The 15,912-nt window shown below is 39.6% G+C and overlaps 1 protein-coding gene across 1 annotated transcript; it reads right to left on the bottom strand.

Moving 5' to 3' along the window:
- Window positions 1–12,445: 12,445 nt before the first annotated feature.
- Window positions 12,446–13,387, bottom strand: LOC133090335 (olfactory receptor 1M1). The gene has a single exon (XM_061188709.1). The coding sequence runs from the start codon at window positions 13,385–13,387 to the stop codon at window positions 12,446–12,448; it is 942 nt and encodes a 313-aa protein (XP_061044692.1).
- Between the last annotated feature and the right edge of the window lie 2,525 nt (window positions 13,388–15,912).

Raw genomic sequence — 15,912 nt, 5'->3', positions numbered from 1 at the left:
AGGGTGTGTGATCAGCTCGTGCACAATTCTCTGACTGGCTGATGGTGAGGTAACAGGACGGTGTCACAGGGGTTAACATGATCAATCCTTAGGCTCCAAGAGGCCTTGGGAACTATGTGGTCTTGGTCATCAAGTAGTTAACATCTTCCACTTGGTGGGGGATTTTTACATCTGTAAAACAACTCCAGGAAATGTACATCACATACTGTTATCCAAGTAGTTCAGAGAGGAGCTAAAGCAGAGGATATAGGGGAAGGGCCTGTCCCAGGAAGGCCCCACAGGGCCCTGCTCGGTTACACCCTCTCTATCCTAAAGGGAAATGCTTCTTCTCTTTCCCCTCACTTTGTTTTGGGTACTCCCTGGAGGATGGTCCTTAGATTTGCTGAAACCTGATAGTTCAGACTTATTCCTGGACTCTTTGGACTCTCCCAGTTCCTTCCCTGCCCCACGGTGCTGAGAAAGCCTGTCCATCGTGAACCCTGACTGTTCTCTAGTTTTTGTAGGCACTGGGAACAAAGAAATGAGCAGGACAGACTGTGGGGTTCATGTCTCAAGGATATTGGGTCTAGCAGGGAAATCTGACATCTTTCAGCATATCCTCAGGGGGTTTGTTAATGACACCTGAGACCTGCCTTCTGCCCAGAGGGGGATAGGGCATTGTCAGGGATACAGGACTTTTCAGCTCAGGTCTGAGTTGCTAGAGACTTTGAGGAGGAGGGTGGGTGGGATTCCAACTACCCACGGGGAGTTCCAGGCCTTTGCAGCACTGGTGTCAGTTTCTAAAGCCCAGGTCTGCCCCTTTCATGGGCTCTGACCCCAGGGTAACACCTCTACCTGACCATTTACCCTCCGATTGCTGAAGACTCACACTTCCCTCACCTCCACCCCCTTTCATTTTTCTCTAACCCTCTGCTCTCCACACCCTCCCCTGCACTTTTTCTTCGTCATCTCTGGGAACTGCTCCAATTGTCTTACAGTAAAACAAATAAAAACAAAAACAACTGTTCGTGAAATAGAGACACAGACATAGGGAATGGCCGTATGGATACAGGGGCAGGTGGGGAAGGGGGGGGTGGGACGAATTGGGAGATTGGGATTGACATATATACACTACTATGTATAAAATAGATAACTAATGAGAACCTACTGTATAGCACAGGGAACTCTACTCAATGCTCTGTGGTGACCTAAATGGGAAGGAAATACAAAAAAGGGGATATATGTATACATATAGCTGATTCACTTTGAAACTAAAATTAACACAGCATTGTAAAGCAACTATACTCCAATAAAAATTAATTAAAAAAAAAAGACAAAAGACCCCTGCTCATTATCTAGCTCTATTAATATGACCCAATCTTATTCTCAGAGTGATTCCTTGTACATGCCGGTGTGCTCACTCTCACCTCAGGGCCTTTGCACTGGTTGTCCTCTGTGTCCTCTGTACCCTCCTTCACTTTTTTTTTTTAATTAAATTTAATTTTTTTTTAAACATCTTTATTGGAGTATAATTGCTTTACAATGGTGTGTTAGTTTCTGCTTTATAACAAAGTGAATCAGCTATACATATACACATATCTCCATATCTCCTCCCTCTTGCGTCTCCCTCCCACCCTCCCTATCCCACCCCTCTAGGTGGTCACAAAGCACCGAGCTGATCTCCTTGTGCTATGCAGCTGCTTCCCACTAGCTACCTATTTTACATCTGGTAGTATTATTAGTCCATGCCACTCTCTCACTTTGTCCCAGCTTACCCTTCCACCTCCCCGTGGCCTCAAGTCCATTCTCTACATCTACATCTTTATTCCTGTCCTGCCCCTAGATTCTTCATAACCTAATTTAATTTTTAAAAAATTTTTATTGGAGTATAGTTGATTTACAATGCTGTGTTAGTTTCTGCTGTACAGCAAAGTGAGTCAGTTACACATATACATATATCCACTCTTTTTTAGATTCTTTTCCCATATAGGTCATTACAGAGTATTGAGTAGAGTTCCCTGTACTATATGGTAGGTCCTTATTAGTTATCTATTTTATATAGGAATGGATAAAGAAGATGTAGTACATAGACACAATGGAATATTACTCAGCCATAAAAAAGAAAAGAACAAAATAATGCCATTTGCAGCAACATGGATGGACCTAGAGCTTGTCATAATGAGTGAAGTAAGTGAGACACAGAAAGACAAATATGATATTGCTTATATGTGGAATCTAAAAAAATGGTACAAATGAACTCATTTACAAAACAGAGAGTCACAGATGTAAAAAACAAACTTATGGTTACCAGGGGGGAAAGGGAGGGGGAGGGATAAATTGGGAGACTGGGATTAACATATACACCTCCTTCACTTTTTAAGGTCCTTAAACCAAATGCCCCCTTCTCAGAGAGATCTTCCCTAACTACTTAATTTAAAACTGCCGTCCTATATACAGTACAGTGACTATAGTTAATCATACAGTATTGCATATTTGAAAGTTGCTTAGTTCTCATCACAAGAAAAAAAATTTTGTAACTATGTATGGTGACAGATGTGAACTAGACTTACTATGATCCTTTTGCAGTATATACAAACATTGAATCATTGTGTTGTATCCTTGAAACTAATATAATGTTATAGTCAATTATACCTCAATAAAGATAATAATAATAAAAAACGAAAATCTTGTTTGTACAAAAACTTGCATGTAAATGTTCGTAGCGGCATTATTCATGACATCCAGAAAGTGGAAACAATCCAAATGTCCATCAACTGATGAATGGATAAACAAAATGTGGTATCTTGACACATATATCCAAAATATAATGGAGTATTATTTGGTTATATAAAGGAATGAAGTATAAACCTTGAAAACATTATGCTAGGTGAAAAAGGCCAGTCACAAAGACCATATATTGTGTATTCCACTTATGAAAAATGCCCAGAATCAGCAAATCTATAGAGACAGAAAATAGATTAGTGGTTGCCCAGGGCAGGGGGTTGTAGAGTTTGGGTGAAATGGGGTCTAAGGACTGTCATTGAGTATGGGGTTTCTTTTTGGGGTAATGGAAATGCTTTAAATTTGATTGTGGTGATGGTTGCACAGCTCTGTGAATAGATTAAAAACCATTGAATTGTATACTTTAAATGAGTGAATGTATGATATATGAATTATATCTCAATAAAGCTGTTAAAAAGAAAACTAGAATATACCCCTCCACCTTCATCCCTACTTTGTTCCTCAAAAGTGGGATCTTATATCTTTCTTAATTTACTTATTGAGGGAATTCCTGATGGTCTAGTGGTTAGTACTCCGAGCTTTCACTGCTAAGGGCACTGTCTGGGAACTAAGATCCTGCATACCCCACAGCGCAGCCAAAAATGAAAAAAAATTTTTGCTTACTGATTATATTCATGGGCTCTGACACTAGAATGTTAGCTCCTGGAGGACATATTTTTTGGGGTTGAGTCACCAATTAGTCCATTGTATTCCCAGGCGTAAGACTTAGGAACATCGTAGGCGCCCAATGAGTATCTGCTATGGGAATGCTGAGTGTCCCAAAAGTCTAATTACTCTGTCAGTCTTGTCTCTCCACCTTTACCCTGGCCTCCTTCTCCAAATCCTGCCTTGATCCCCACCGCTCAGATGAAGTGGACACGACAACCTATCTTGTTCCAAGTTGGCCTCTGGGCTCCATACACGTTCGTTGTTGTATTTTTTATCAGGATCGCAGTATCTTCTTCTCTCTCTCTCTCTCTCTCTCTCTCTCTCTCTCTGTCTCTTTCTCTCTCTCTCTCTCTCTCCCTACCTCGGAAAGAACGAGAACCCTCTGGTCCTGGGTGCGGTGGGAAGAGGGGGCAGAGATTTGGTGGATCCTGAGGATGGGATGCTTGGGAAACTCAGAACGCTTAAGGCCACTTTCCTAATGTGCCCCAGTTTGGGAAGCCTTTGGGAAGCTGAGTCTGTGGCTCCCCTGTGGTGATCGGGCTGAGGTGGGGGTGGGGTAAGGAATCAAGATCAGCAAGTCTGTGCCTGGTACCACCGAGACCCTTCCTGGAAACTTCGGTTCCAAGGACTTGAGGGGCATGAGACATCCTAGCTATGTGTTTCTGCTGTCCCCGTGTGTCTCAACTTGGAGCTGCATGAATTCAGAGTGTCAATACCAGCACCTAAGCCCAGCTTTGAGAATGCCGCCCTCAATCTCCCATGACACCGAGGGTCAATCTGCCTGAAAAGATGCCTCTAGGAGGATGTCGGTGCATCAGGCAGCCTCTAAGGTGGCTAAGATCCCAAAGACCCCGGCCCGCTGGTATTTACTCCGTGTGTAATGCCATCTCCTTGAATATGGGCAGGACATGTGACTTGCTTCCAACAAATGGAATACAGCAAAAATGATAAAAACTCATTCTGATATTGGATTATAAAGATTGTGATTTCATCTTGTTGTACCCTCCTCCTTCTCATCTTCACTCATCCCTTCCTCCCTCCCCCTCCTCCCTTTTTCCCTCCCTCCCTGCCTCTCTCTCTTTCTCTGTCTCGGTCTCTCTCCCTTTCTGTCTCTGTCTTTCTGCCCTATAAAAAGGTCCATATGTCCAGAAACTGTCACCAGTCAGCAGAGAACTGAGATCTGAGGTTAGAAACAGATCCCCTATCGTTGGTAAAGATATTAGATGACCACAGTCTCTGCTAGCATCTTTTTTTTTTTTTTGGCCTTGTCAAGTGGCTTGTGGGATTTTAGTTCCCTGACCAGGGATTGAACCCACGCCCTTGGACAGTGAAAGCCAAGGTCCTAACCACTGGACTGCCAGGGAATTCCCCTTGCTAGCATCTTTTTTTTTTTTAACTTTTTATTTTATATTGGAGTATAGCCGATTAACAATGTTGTGATATTTTCAGGTGCACAGCAAAGCAACTCAGTCATACATATACATGTATCCATTCTCCCCCAAACTCCCTTCCCATCTAGGCTGTCACATAGCATTGAGCAGAGTTCCCTATGCTATACAGTAGGTCCTTGTTGGTTATCCATTTTAAATATAGCAGTGTGTACATGTCAATCCCAAACTCCCTAACTATAACTTCCCCCCGGCCTTTCTCCCTGGTAGCCATAAGTTTGTTCTCTAAGTCTGTGAGTCTGTTTCTGTTTATAAATAAGTTCCTTTGTATCATTTCTTTTTAGATTCCGCATATAAGTGATATCATAGGATATTTCTCTTTCTCTGTCTGACTTACTTCACTCAGTATGACAGTCTTTAGGTCCATCCATGTTGCTGCAAATGGAATTATTTTATTCTTTTTAATGGCTGAGTAATAATCCATTGTATATATGCACCACATCTTTATCCACTACTCTGTTGATGGACATTTAGGTTGCTTCCATGTCTTGGCTATTGTAAACAGTACTGCAATGAACATTGGGGTGCATGTATCCTTTTGGACCATGTTTTTCTCTGGATATATGCCCAGGAACGGGATTGCTGGATCATATGGTAGCTCTATTTTTAGTTTTTTAGGGAACCTCCATACTATTCTCCACAGTGGCTGTACCAGTTTACATTCCCACCAACAGTGTAGGAGGGTTCCCTTCTCTCCACACTGTCTCCAGCATTTGTTGTTTGTGGATTTTTTGATGATGGCCATTCTGACTGGTGTGAGGTGGTATCTCATTGTAGTTTTGACTTGCATTTCTCTAATAATTAGTGACGTTGAACATCTTTTCATGTGCCTCTTGGTCATCTGTATGTCTTCTTTGGAGAAATGACTATTTAGGTCTTCTGCCCATTTTTTGATTGGGTTGTTTGTTTTGATTATATTGAGCTGCATGGGCTGTTTGTAAATTTTGGAAACTAATCCCTTGTCAGTCACATCATTTGCAAATATTTTCTCCCAATCTGTGGGTTGTCTTTTCATTTTGTTTATCGTTTCCTTTGCTGTGCAAAAGCTTTTGAGTTTAATTAGGTCCCATTTGTCTATTTTTGTTTTTATTTCCATTACTCTGGGAGATGGATCAAAAAAGATATGGCTGTGATTTATGTCAGAAAGTGTTCTGCCTATGTTTTGCTCTAAGAGTTTTATAGTGTCTGGTCTCACATTTAGGTCTTTAATCCATTTTGAGCTTATTTTTGTGTATGGTGTTAAAGAATTATCTAATTTATTTTTTTTTACATGTAGCTGTCCAGTTTTCCCAGCACCATTTGTTGACGAGACTGTCTTTCCACCATTGTATAGTCTTGCCTCCTTTGTCATAGATTAATTGACAATAGGTGTGTGGGTTTATTTCTGAGCTTTCTATCCTCTTCCATTGGTCTATATTTCTATAGAAATATAGAAATACCATAGTGTTTTGATGACTATAGCTTTGTAGTATAGTCTGAAGTCAGGGAGCTTGATTCCTCCAGCTCCGTTTTTCTTTCTCAATATTGCTTTGGCTATTTGGGGTCTTTTGTGTTTCCATACAAATTGTGAAATTTTTTGTTCTTGTTCTGTGAAAAATGCCATTGGTAGTTTGATAGGGATTGCATTGAATCTGTAGATGGCTTTGGGTAGTAGAGTCATTTTGACAATATTGATTCTTCCAATCCAAGAACATGATATATCTTTCATTCTGTCTTCAATTTCTTTCGATTTCTTTCATCAGTGTCTTATAGTTTTCACATACAGGTCTTTTGTCTCCTTAGGTAGGTTTATTCCTAGGTATTTTATTCTTTTTGATGTGACGGTAAATGGGATTGTTTCTTGAATTTCTCTTTCTGATCTTAACCAGATAAAGATATATATATATATATATATATATATATATATATATATATATATATATATTTTTTTTTTTTTTTTTTTTTAGAAAGAACAATGGTAAACTTTACTTTAATCAAATTAAAGTCAGGGATATAAAGATTCTGGCTCAGTTTTTCTTTAATTTCCCCATAACACTTATTTTCCTACTGTCTTTGCTGAATTTTAACAGGCATATTATAATATACTTGTTCTGGGACAGCCTCTATGATTACAAAGAAAAAATACCCATCCGTAAGTCCTTAAACACCATTTAAAAAACCAAAGTGTCAATGCCAAATTTTTGATTTTAATGAAAATTCTGAACATTAAATGAGCATAGCTGCATTTACAATGCTGATTTTTAAAAGCTATCTGAAAATAAAATATAGTAAAATTATTGCTTCCAAAGTTATGTTGACATAATCTATACAAGGCAGAATTGAAACAGTAGCAAACTGCATGACAGCAGTTACATAACCAATCTTTATCCCTTCTTTTGGCATTTTATACACCTCTACAAAGCTATCATGTTATAGTCTTTATCTTGAAAGGGATGTCCTGCCATCTAGATACTTAAATTCTATCCATGTTAAGATATATCCTGAGGATATTTGTGTATTTACCCATGGGAATGACTTTAATTTTGCATGTTAAGCAGTGCAATACACGTTTGACAAAAAAAGAAAATTACAGGCCAATATCACTGATGAACATAGACACAAAAATCCTCAACAAAATACTAGCAACTAGAATCCAACAATACATTAAAAGGATCATATACCATGATCAAGTGGGATTTATCCCAGGGATGCAAGGATTTTCAATATCTGCAAATCTATCAGTGTGATACACCACATCAACAAATTGAATAATAAAAACCATATGACCATCTCAATAGATGCAGAAAAAGCTTTTGACAAAATTCAACACCATTTATGATAAAAACTCTCCAGAAAGTGGGCATAGAGGGAACATACCTCAACATAACAAAGGCCACATGAGACAAACCTATAGCTAACATCATACTTAATGGTGAAAAGCTGAAAGCATTTCCTCTAAGATCAGGAACAAGGCAAGGATGTTCACTATAACCACTTTTATTCAACATAGTTTTGGACGTCCTAGCTATGGCAATCAGAGAAGAAAAAGAAATAAAGGGAATCCAAATTGGAAAAGAAGGAGTTAAACTGTCACTGTTTGCAGATGACATGATACTATACATAGAAAATCCTAAAGACGCTACCAGAAAACTACTAGAGCTCATCAATGAATTTGGTAAAGTTGCAGGCTACAAAAGTAATACACAGAAATCTGTTGCATTTCTATACACTAACAACGAAAGATCAGAAAGAGAAATCCCCTTACTAGCATTTTGACTACAGCCTTATCAGAGACCCTGAGCAAGTTACCCAGCTAAGCCACGCCCAGTTTCCTGACCTACAGAGACTATAAGATAATAACTGTTGGTTGTTTTAAGCTGAGTTCTATGTTGGGTTTATAATGCTTGCAGGACTTTGTTCAAGGATTAAGATGAGAACAAATCTAAATATATATAAAAAAGCATGGACAGCTCCTTAAAACTTATTTAGATACTGACTTGTGCCTGACTTTGCATGTACAATTCCCTTCTTCTGGCACACTGTTTCCACCTCCTTCATAGGAATACTTCTCTCTTGGCCTGATTCAGAGCTCAGATCAGAAGCCACCTTAATAGAGACCGATTGCTCTCAGAAATCCCAAGACTAAAATACCACCCCCATCTGTCTCTGTCACATACCCTTTGTTATGCCTTTGAAGTCCTTCTCACCATTGGTAATTATCTGGCACATTGATTATCTCTTTAGTTATTGTTGTTTTCCCTGCTGAACTGGGAATGGTTGCTTTGCTTTCTATTGTTTGATTTTATTTTTAAATATCAGTGAAATTAACTTTTTTCTGGTGTACCATTCTTGGTATTTTATCCTATGTATAGTTTTGTGGGATTTGGGGAGGTAGAGTACCATTTAAATTTTTTAGCACCTTCAGAGTCACTGCTCTGATATCAAGATACAGAACAGTTCCATCACTCCCCCCCACTCACCCACCCTGAAGAAACTCCCTTGTACTAAACTTCTGTTGTCACAGGAAAGGGCTTTTTTTCTCTCTCTCTTGCTTACTGCTCTATTGCCAGTGCTCATGTGTTGAATGAATGAATAAAACATATATCAATGCCAACAAATGTTGTAAGTTGATATTGTAAGGGCTATCAGGATAACTCTCTCCTGCAGTTGTGGTCTTCTTTTTTTCTCTCTCTTTTTAAAATTTTATATATATATGTATTTTATTGAAGTATAGTTCATTTACAATGTTGTGTTAGTTGCAGGTGTGCAGCAGAGTGATTCAGTTATTATACATATACATGTATACTTTTTCAGATTCTTTTCTCTTATAGGTTATTACAAAATATTGAGTATAGTTCCCTGTGCTATACAGTAGGTGTTTGTTGGTTATCTATTTTATATACAGTAGTGTGTATATGTTAATCCCAAACTCCTAATTTATCCCTCCCCCACCCTTTGCTCTTTGGTAACCATAAGTTTTTTTTCGATGTCCGTGGGTCTATTTCTGTTTTGCAAATAAGTTCATCTGCATCTTTTTTTTTTTTTTTTAGATTTGTGGTCTTAACTTCTTAACACAAAACAAGACAGAGATAGTTTGGCTGACAGAATCTTAACAGTTTTTTGGTGCAAGGCATCCCTCATTGCACAGGAGAGGGAGAGAGGTAAAAGCGTGCTTCAACTCAAACTGGATACAGAGAGAGAGGTTTTCACAAAATTCTATGAGCCCCCCAGTTCTAATAATTTCCCAAATCTCTGGCCATTCCAATCCTCTCCCAACCAGCACCATAACTACTTGCATTCATATGACAGGAGAACAGAGGGAACCTACAAGGAGAGCTATGGACCAACTTTCACCAGATTTTTGGTTATTCCAAAAAAGACCCCACCAGACTCATGGGTTCCCCCCTGGCAAACTCTAATATTCTTAACTTCTGGGTTTTATTCACCAGAAAGTGGATTTTCATCATCTTTCCAATCTACAACAGGGCCAGGTCTGAAGGTCTGTGGTTTCAACTGAAAAAGTCTAATACTCTTGAAAAGAAAGCAACAGTGATGATCCTTAAAGATTGTTTATGGTGATACTCAATGCTTATAACAGTGAGGTCATATCCCCCGGAATAACACTACATGTGCATTCAATTTGCCTCCTTTTTAAAAAACCAGTTCCATCAAGTGACCTATATAAGCAATCCTGCTTTGAATGAGGTTGTTTCAAGCTAATATGCCCTTCTCAAATGGCAATTTATTTATTTATTTAATTTTTTTACACGTTTAAAAAATAAGTTTATTTATTTTATTTTTATTTATTTTTGGCTGCTTTGGGTCTTTGTTGCCACGTGCGGGCTTTCTCTAGTTGCAGCGAGCGGGGGCTACTCTTCGTTGCAGTGCGTGGGCTTCTCATTGTGGCGGCTTCTCTTGTTGCAGAGCATGGGCTCTAGGCGTGCGGGCTTCAGTAGTTGTGGTTCGCGGGCTCTAGAGTGCAGGCTCAGTAGTTGTGGCGCACGGGCTTAGTTGCTCCGCGGTATGTGGGATATTCCCAGACGAGGGCTCGAACCCGTGTCCCCTGCATTGGCAGGCGGATTCTTAACCACTGCGCCACCAGGGAAACCCTCAAATGGTAATTTATTGTTAAAAATTACATTGAATACAAGAGTGAGAGAAGAAGATAAGGTTGTAGATGAGGTAGGATTGACCAGAGGTTGGTAGTTATGTGGCCAGGGAAAGAGGTATACAGGAGTTCATTAAACAATTATGTCAATATTGTGTGTGTTAAAAATTTCTGTTAAAAAAAAGTTTAAATAAATAATTGAAATAGTGTCAAAAAGAAAAGAAAGAAAGAAAGAAAGGAAAGCAACAAAAGCAAATTAGATGTACGATTATTCGAAGCCATTCTGCTTAAGATGATGTCAGCTCCTTAGCACCATTTGAAAATTTCTGGCCCCATTCAAAGTCACTGCTCATTCCCTTTTAGTTGTAAATCTCCGTATGAGTATTAGGACTACTCCACTACAGACGTAGATATAATGAATTGCCTTCATAGGGACTTTAGAATGATGAAATGAGACAGCACAAAGAAACGTGGTAAGGTGGCACAAGGAAACTGCTCAATGAATAGCTCTCATTTCTGGTATCAGCAGTGTTACTAATTACATGCATTCCATAGGTATATATTGAGAATGAGACATGCCTCAGCTTTCCTCTGGTTTAGAGGTTCGTGATTCATTTGATTGATATTTTTCTCTTTGTCTATGAAGATATATGCCATCAAGTGATTGTCCCTCACTTTTTTTTTTCATTTCCCATTGTATTATAAGATTGGTTCCTCACTTTCTTTTTTCTTTATGAAAATAAATTTATTTATTTTATTTATTTAGTTTTTGCTGCATTGGGTCTTTGTTGCTGCGCGTGGGCTTTCTCTAGTTGCAGAGAGCAGGGGCTACTCTTCGTTGCGGTGTGCGGGCTTCTCACTGCGGTGGCTTCTCTTGTTGCAGAGCATGGGCTCTAGGCATGTGGGCTTCAGTAGTTGTGGCGCGCAGGCTCAGTAGTTGTGCCTCATGGGCTCTGGAGTGCAGACTCAGTAGTTGTGGCACACAGGCTTAGTTGCTCTGCGTCATGTGGGATCTTCCCTGACCAAGGTTTGAACCCATGACCCCTGCATTGGCAGGCGGATTCTTAAGCACTGCGCCACCAGGGAAGTCCCAGTTCCTCACTTTCTTAATGCATGGTCTGAATCTCTTTCTCCCTTGTGCCTCGCACAACTTTTGTCTAGCACAAGCCATCTTGCTCCCTCAGAAGATAAGATAAATGATAGGAAAGGGGTAGGGGCTGTACAACTCATCCACATGTTCCCTGACTTTGGTCCCCGGAAGTCAAGTTAGCTGGCTGGTTCCTTGGAAAAAGGCCGCACTCTTAGGTTGATCCTAAAAGCCCTTAGGACCTGGCATCATTCGCCATAACTGGACTTTTCACTTCACAAATGCATGCTTCTCTAGTTCTCTCACCTTTTCACATGTTGTTTTGTTTTTCTGAGATACTCTTTCTTCTTGTTTTGCCTGAACAACACCATCTTATCCTATGGGTTTTGGGGTCACTTCTCCCAGGAGACCTTCCCTGATTCTCCCTTCCAGACTCTGTTGGGTGTTCTTACTATGTCCTATCCTCCCTCTCATGTTTATGTTCCATTCTACTGTAACGAAGTGTATATCTTCTCTCACTCTCAACTATAATTCAAACTATAGGGATTTTTGCTACTCCTGTTCATGACTCTATGTCCAGCATCTAACGTCAAACCCAGAATACATACTTAATATATATTTGTTGAGTGCTCAATGGATCTGAATGGATAAATCCAATCTGCTAGAACTAGACTGATCCTGGTAGAAATACAGCATGAGTCATATCCCAATGGACCCTTAGTGGTCTCAGTAATTGAGAAAATAGTTACAGGGCTATCTTGAGGTTACCTTTCAAGCTTCAGCAATTCAAAATCTAAAGTGGTTACTCTCCCAACCCATGCAATTCCAGATTTTTGCCCAAGAACCCAGATGTTTACATCTTAACCCCCTGGAAGGTTCCAGGTGCCCTGGTGGTCAGGAAGATGAGGTGATTTTTCTGTTGATGAGCTTCAGCAGGGCCCCCTTCAGGTCTCTGTTCCTCAGGCTGTAAATAAAGGGGTTCAGCATGGGCGTGACTGCAGTGTACATTACAGCAGATGCTTTCTCCTTCAGGGCTGTGTGGACAGATGAAGGACAAAGGTAGACCCCAATTGTGGTCCCATAGAAGAGTACAACCACAGAGAGGTGGGAGCTGCAGGTGGAAAAGCCTTTCTTCCTGCCACCTGCAGAGGGCAACTTCAAGATGGCCACAATTATGTGAACATAGGAGGCCAGGATGCAGATGAAAGGTGTGGCTATCACCATTCCTGCCACAATGAACACAAAGATCTTGTTCACAGAGGTGTCAGTGCATGAAAGTCTCAGGAGGGGATTGAGGTCACAGAAGTAGTGAGGCAACCTATTGTTGCCACAGAAAACCAGACGGGCCATCAGGAGAATGTGGGTGAGGGAGATGAAGCAGGAAAACACCCATGGGCCACCAGCCAGCAGGCCACAGAGACGTGGGCTCATGATGGTGGTATAGTATAAGGGGTGACATATAGCTACAAACCTGTCATAAGCCATCACGGCTATTAAGATACTGTCCATGATGCCAAAGAAATGGAGAAAGTACATTTGGGTCAGGCAGCAAGGATATGAGATGGATTTGCTCCTGATTTGTATGTTCACTAGCATCTTGGGGACAGTGTTGGTGGCCAGGCAGAAATCAACCAAGGAGAGATTGGCTAAGAAGAAGTACATGGGAGTGTGCAGGTGGGAGTCTGAGCTGATGGCCAGTATGATCAACAGGTTCCCCACTACTGTGACCACATACATGCAGAGAAACAGAGCAAAGAGGAGAGTTTCCTGTTCTGGATTTTCTGAAAGTCCCAGGAGGATAAACTTGGATGCACTTGTTTGGTTGTTTGGTTCCATCGGCATGATTCCTCTAGAAGTATTGAAAAGGGGAAGTTACATGAATGCTATAGAGATGATTCTGGAAGATTAGAAGAGATTACACTCAATTTCCAATCTGGACTAATTATGTTATCAACTTATACACGTATTGCATCTTGAACCTTTGATAAACTGTTTATAGCAATGCATATGTCAAGCCTTGGCTCAAGGCTGAATATTCCTGTTTCAGACAAAGATTGAGAGAGTATACCATGTATGAACCTTTGCTAATAAAACTACTAAAGGATTTACTTCAGGATAAAACAAGTTGAATCCAGAAAAAAGCATTATCCAAGAAGGAATGATCAGTCAAGAAATTGGTATAAATGTAGAAGGAATGTGAACAAAACACTGTTTTAAAATAATAATAATAATGAGAATGTGTATGTAAGTAAAGTGGATTAAAATACAATGCAAAAATTATATGAGACAAAAGGGGGAATTAAAATAAAATTGTTATAATGTTTTTGTATTCAGTTGCAGGAGAATAGATATATTGAACATTTTGGACTTTCTACATAAAGTATATGTAATTAAACTTTAGGTGTAACCACTAAACTAATAGGTATAGAATATATAACTTCTAAATTACAGTAAGGGTACAACAGAGATAGAGATTTTGATCAAATCACTTTAAGTTAGGAAAGGAGATATAAAGAAGAAAATAAAAATTACAAAACACATGCATAATTACAACAAAATTTTAAATGGCTTAAACTGATCATTAAAAAACAGATTCAGGTTGGACAAAGAAACAAAACCCTATTACATCATGTATGCAAGAGATACACCTAAACTATAATGACGTAGAAGGGTTGAAGAAAAGTAATGCTAAAAATATACCAAGAAATACTAACCAAAGGGAAGTTGGATAGCTTATTAATATCAGACAAAACATACTTAAGGCAAAGGCATTAAAAAGAATAAGGAAAGTCATTATGTAATAATAAAGGGAATGATTCACCAGAAAGAGAAAAAAAGCTACTAATATGCACTTAACAACATAGGCTTACAATATATAAAGAAAAAAACCAACAGAACTGTAAGTAAAAAATTATAAACCATATCATAACAGGAAACTTATGATATCTTTTTTAGTAATTGGTAGATCAAGGGGACAAAATTTTGGTCAGGGTATAGAAAATTTGATAACACAATCAGTTTGATTTGAGCACTACACTAAATTATTAGAAAATCCACTTTCTTTTTAAGGATATATGTATATATGTATGTATATGCATATGTATATCTGCAAAAATTAGGCCACAAAGCAAATCTTAGTGCCAGAGAATACGTATCAAACAGAGCATGTTCTCTGCTCATAATGTAATCAAATTAGAAATCAATAATAAAAAGATAATCAGTCTCTTCCTATATGTTTGGAAATACTAAAAGCACACTTAATGTATGCGTCAAAGAAGACATCATCATTGAAATCAGGAAATATTTATAATTAAAAAAAAAACCCTAACTAGCAAAGGAGATGCAGCTAAATCAGTATTCAGAGGTAAATTCATATTCTTATATGCATAATTTAGGAAAGAAAGTTTGAAACCTACAAAACTATTGAAAGTCATGCATAAACTTAAATAAATGGACATATTATATTTTCATAATTGCTCAGTTCAGAATACTTTCTTCCTTTAAAGAACATTTACTGGTGATGTCAGCAAGATGGTGGAATAAGAGTTTTCTACCATCCTCCCCACAAAGAACACCAAGTTTGTCCATCACCAATAGACAAGAGCACCTTTGTGGGAGTCTGGGGTCCAGTGGAGAGGTTCCAGCACACAACTGGAGCAAAAATATCTGAGATTGAAAACTTTGAAGAGAGTAAGAGGAACAGTTTCACTTTGCTCACATCAGCCCTCCCCCAAGGCAGCACAGCTCAGTGCCAAGAGAGACACCCTCAGCACTTGATTTGTCCCTTAGGGAAAAGTGAGAGTGCGTGAGTGAGTGTCTGTCTCCCCCAGATGTGTGGAATGCTGTCAAAGAGGCTCACTTCTTTCTTATCCTATCCAGAATACTAAGGTGAACTGTATGACTGAGGGCAGAGAGAGGCTGCGAGCACAGCAGGCAAGCTCAAAATGCATCAAAGGGATGCAGATCTTATGAACTGCTTCACAGATTCCATCGGGAAGGCCACCCACATGCTGCTGGGGATTCCTCACCTCTGGACCACCAGCTGGCTCAAGAGCACACCTAACACTCCACACAACTCACACTCCCCCCACCCCCACCAAACACACACATGCCCTGTGGTTAACTCCCTGTGTGTGCCTCCATGGGCAGCAAATGCAAGCATTTGCAGATGGCTTGTGAACATGCACAGAAAGTCAGCCTGACTCTGAGGGACTGGGAGAAAACACACACTCTTGATTGTTTCAAAGCACCACTCTAGGGAAAGCAAACAGGAGACTGCTAGCACCTGGCTTGACTCTGCAGGATCAAGAGAAGGTACATGATCTTAAGAATCCTCCCTTTCCCCAAGAGGGAACAAGAAA

This window comes from Eubalaena glacialis, chromosome 4 (assembly GCF_028564815.1).
Source record: "Eubalaena glacialis isolate mEubGla1 chromosome 4, mEubGla1.1.hap2.+ XY, whole genome shotgun sequence".
In the NCBI taxonomy this organism is placed as follows: domain Eukaryota; kingdom Metazoa; phylum Chordata; class Mammalia; order Artiodactyla; family Balaenidae; genus Eubalaena; species Eubalaena glacialis.
Note: the sequence above shows the minus strand (reverse complement) of the source record. Positions and strands in the feature narration are given on the sequence as shown.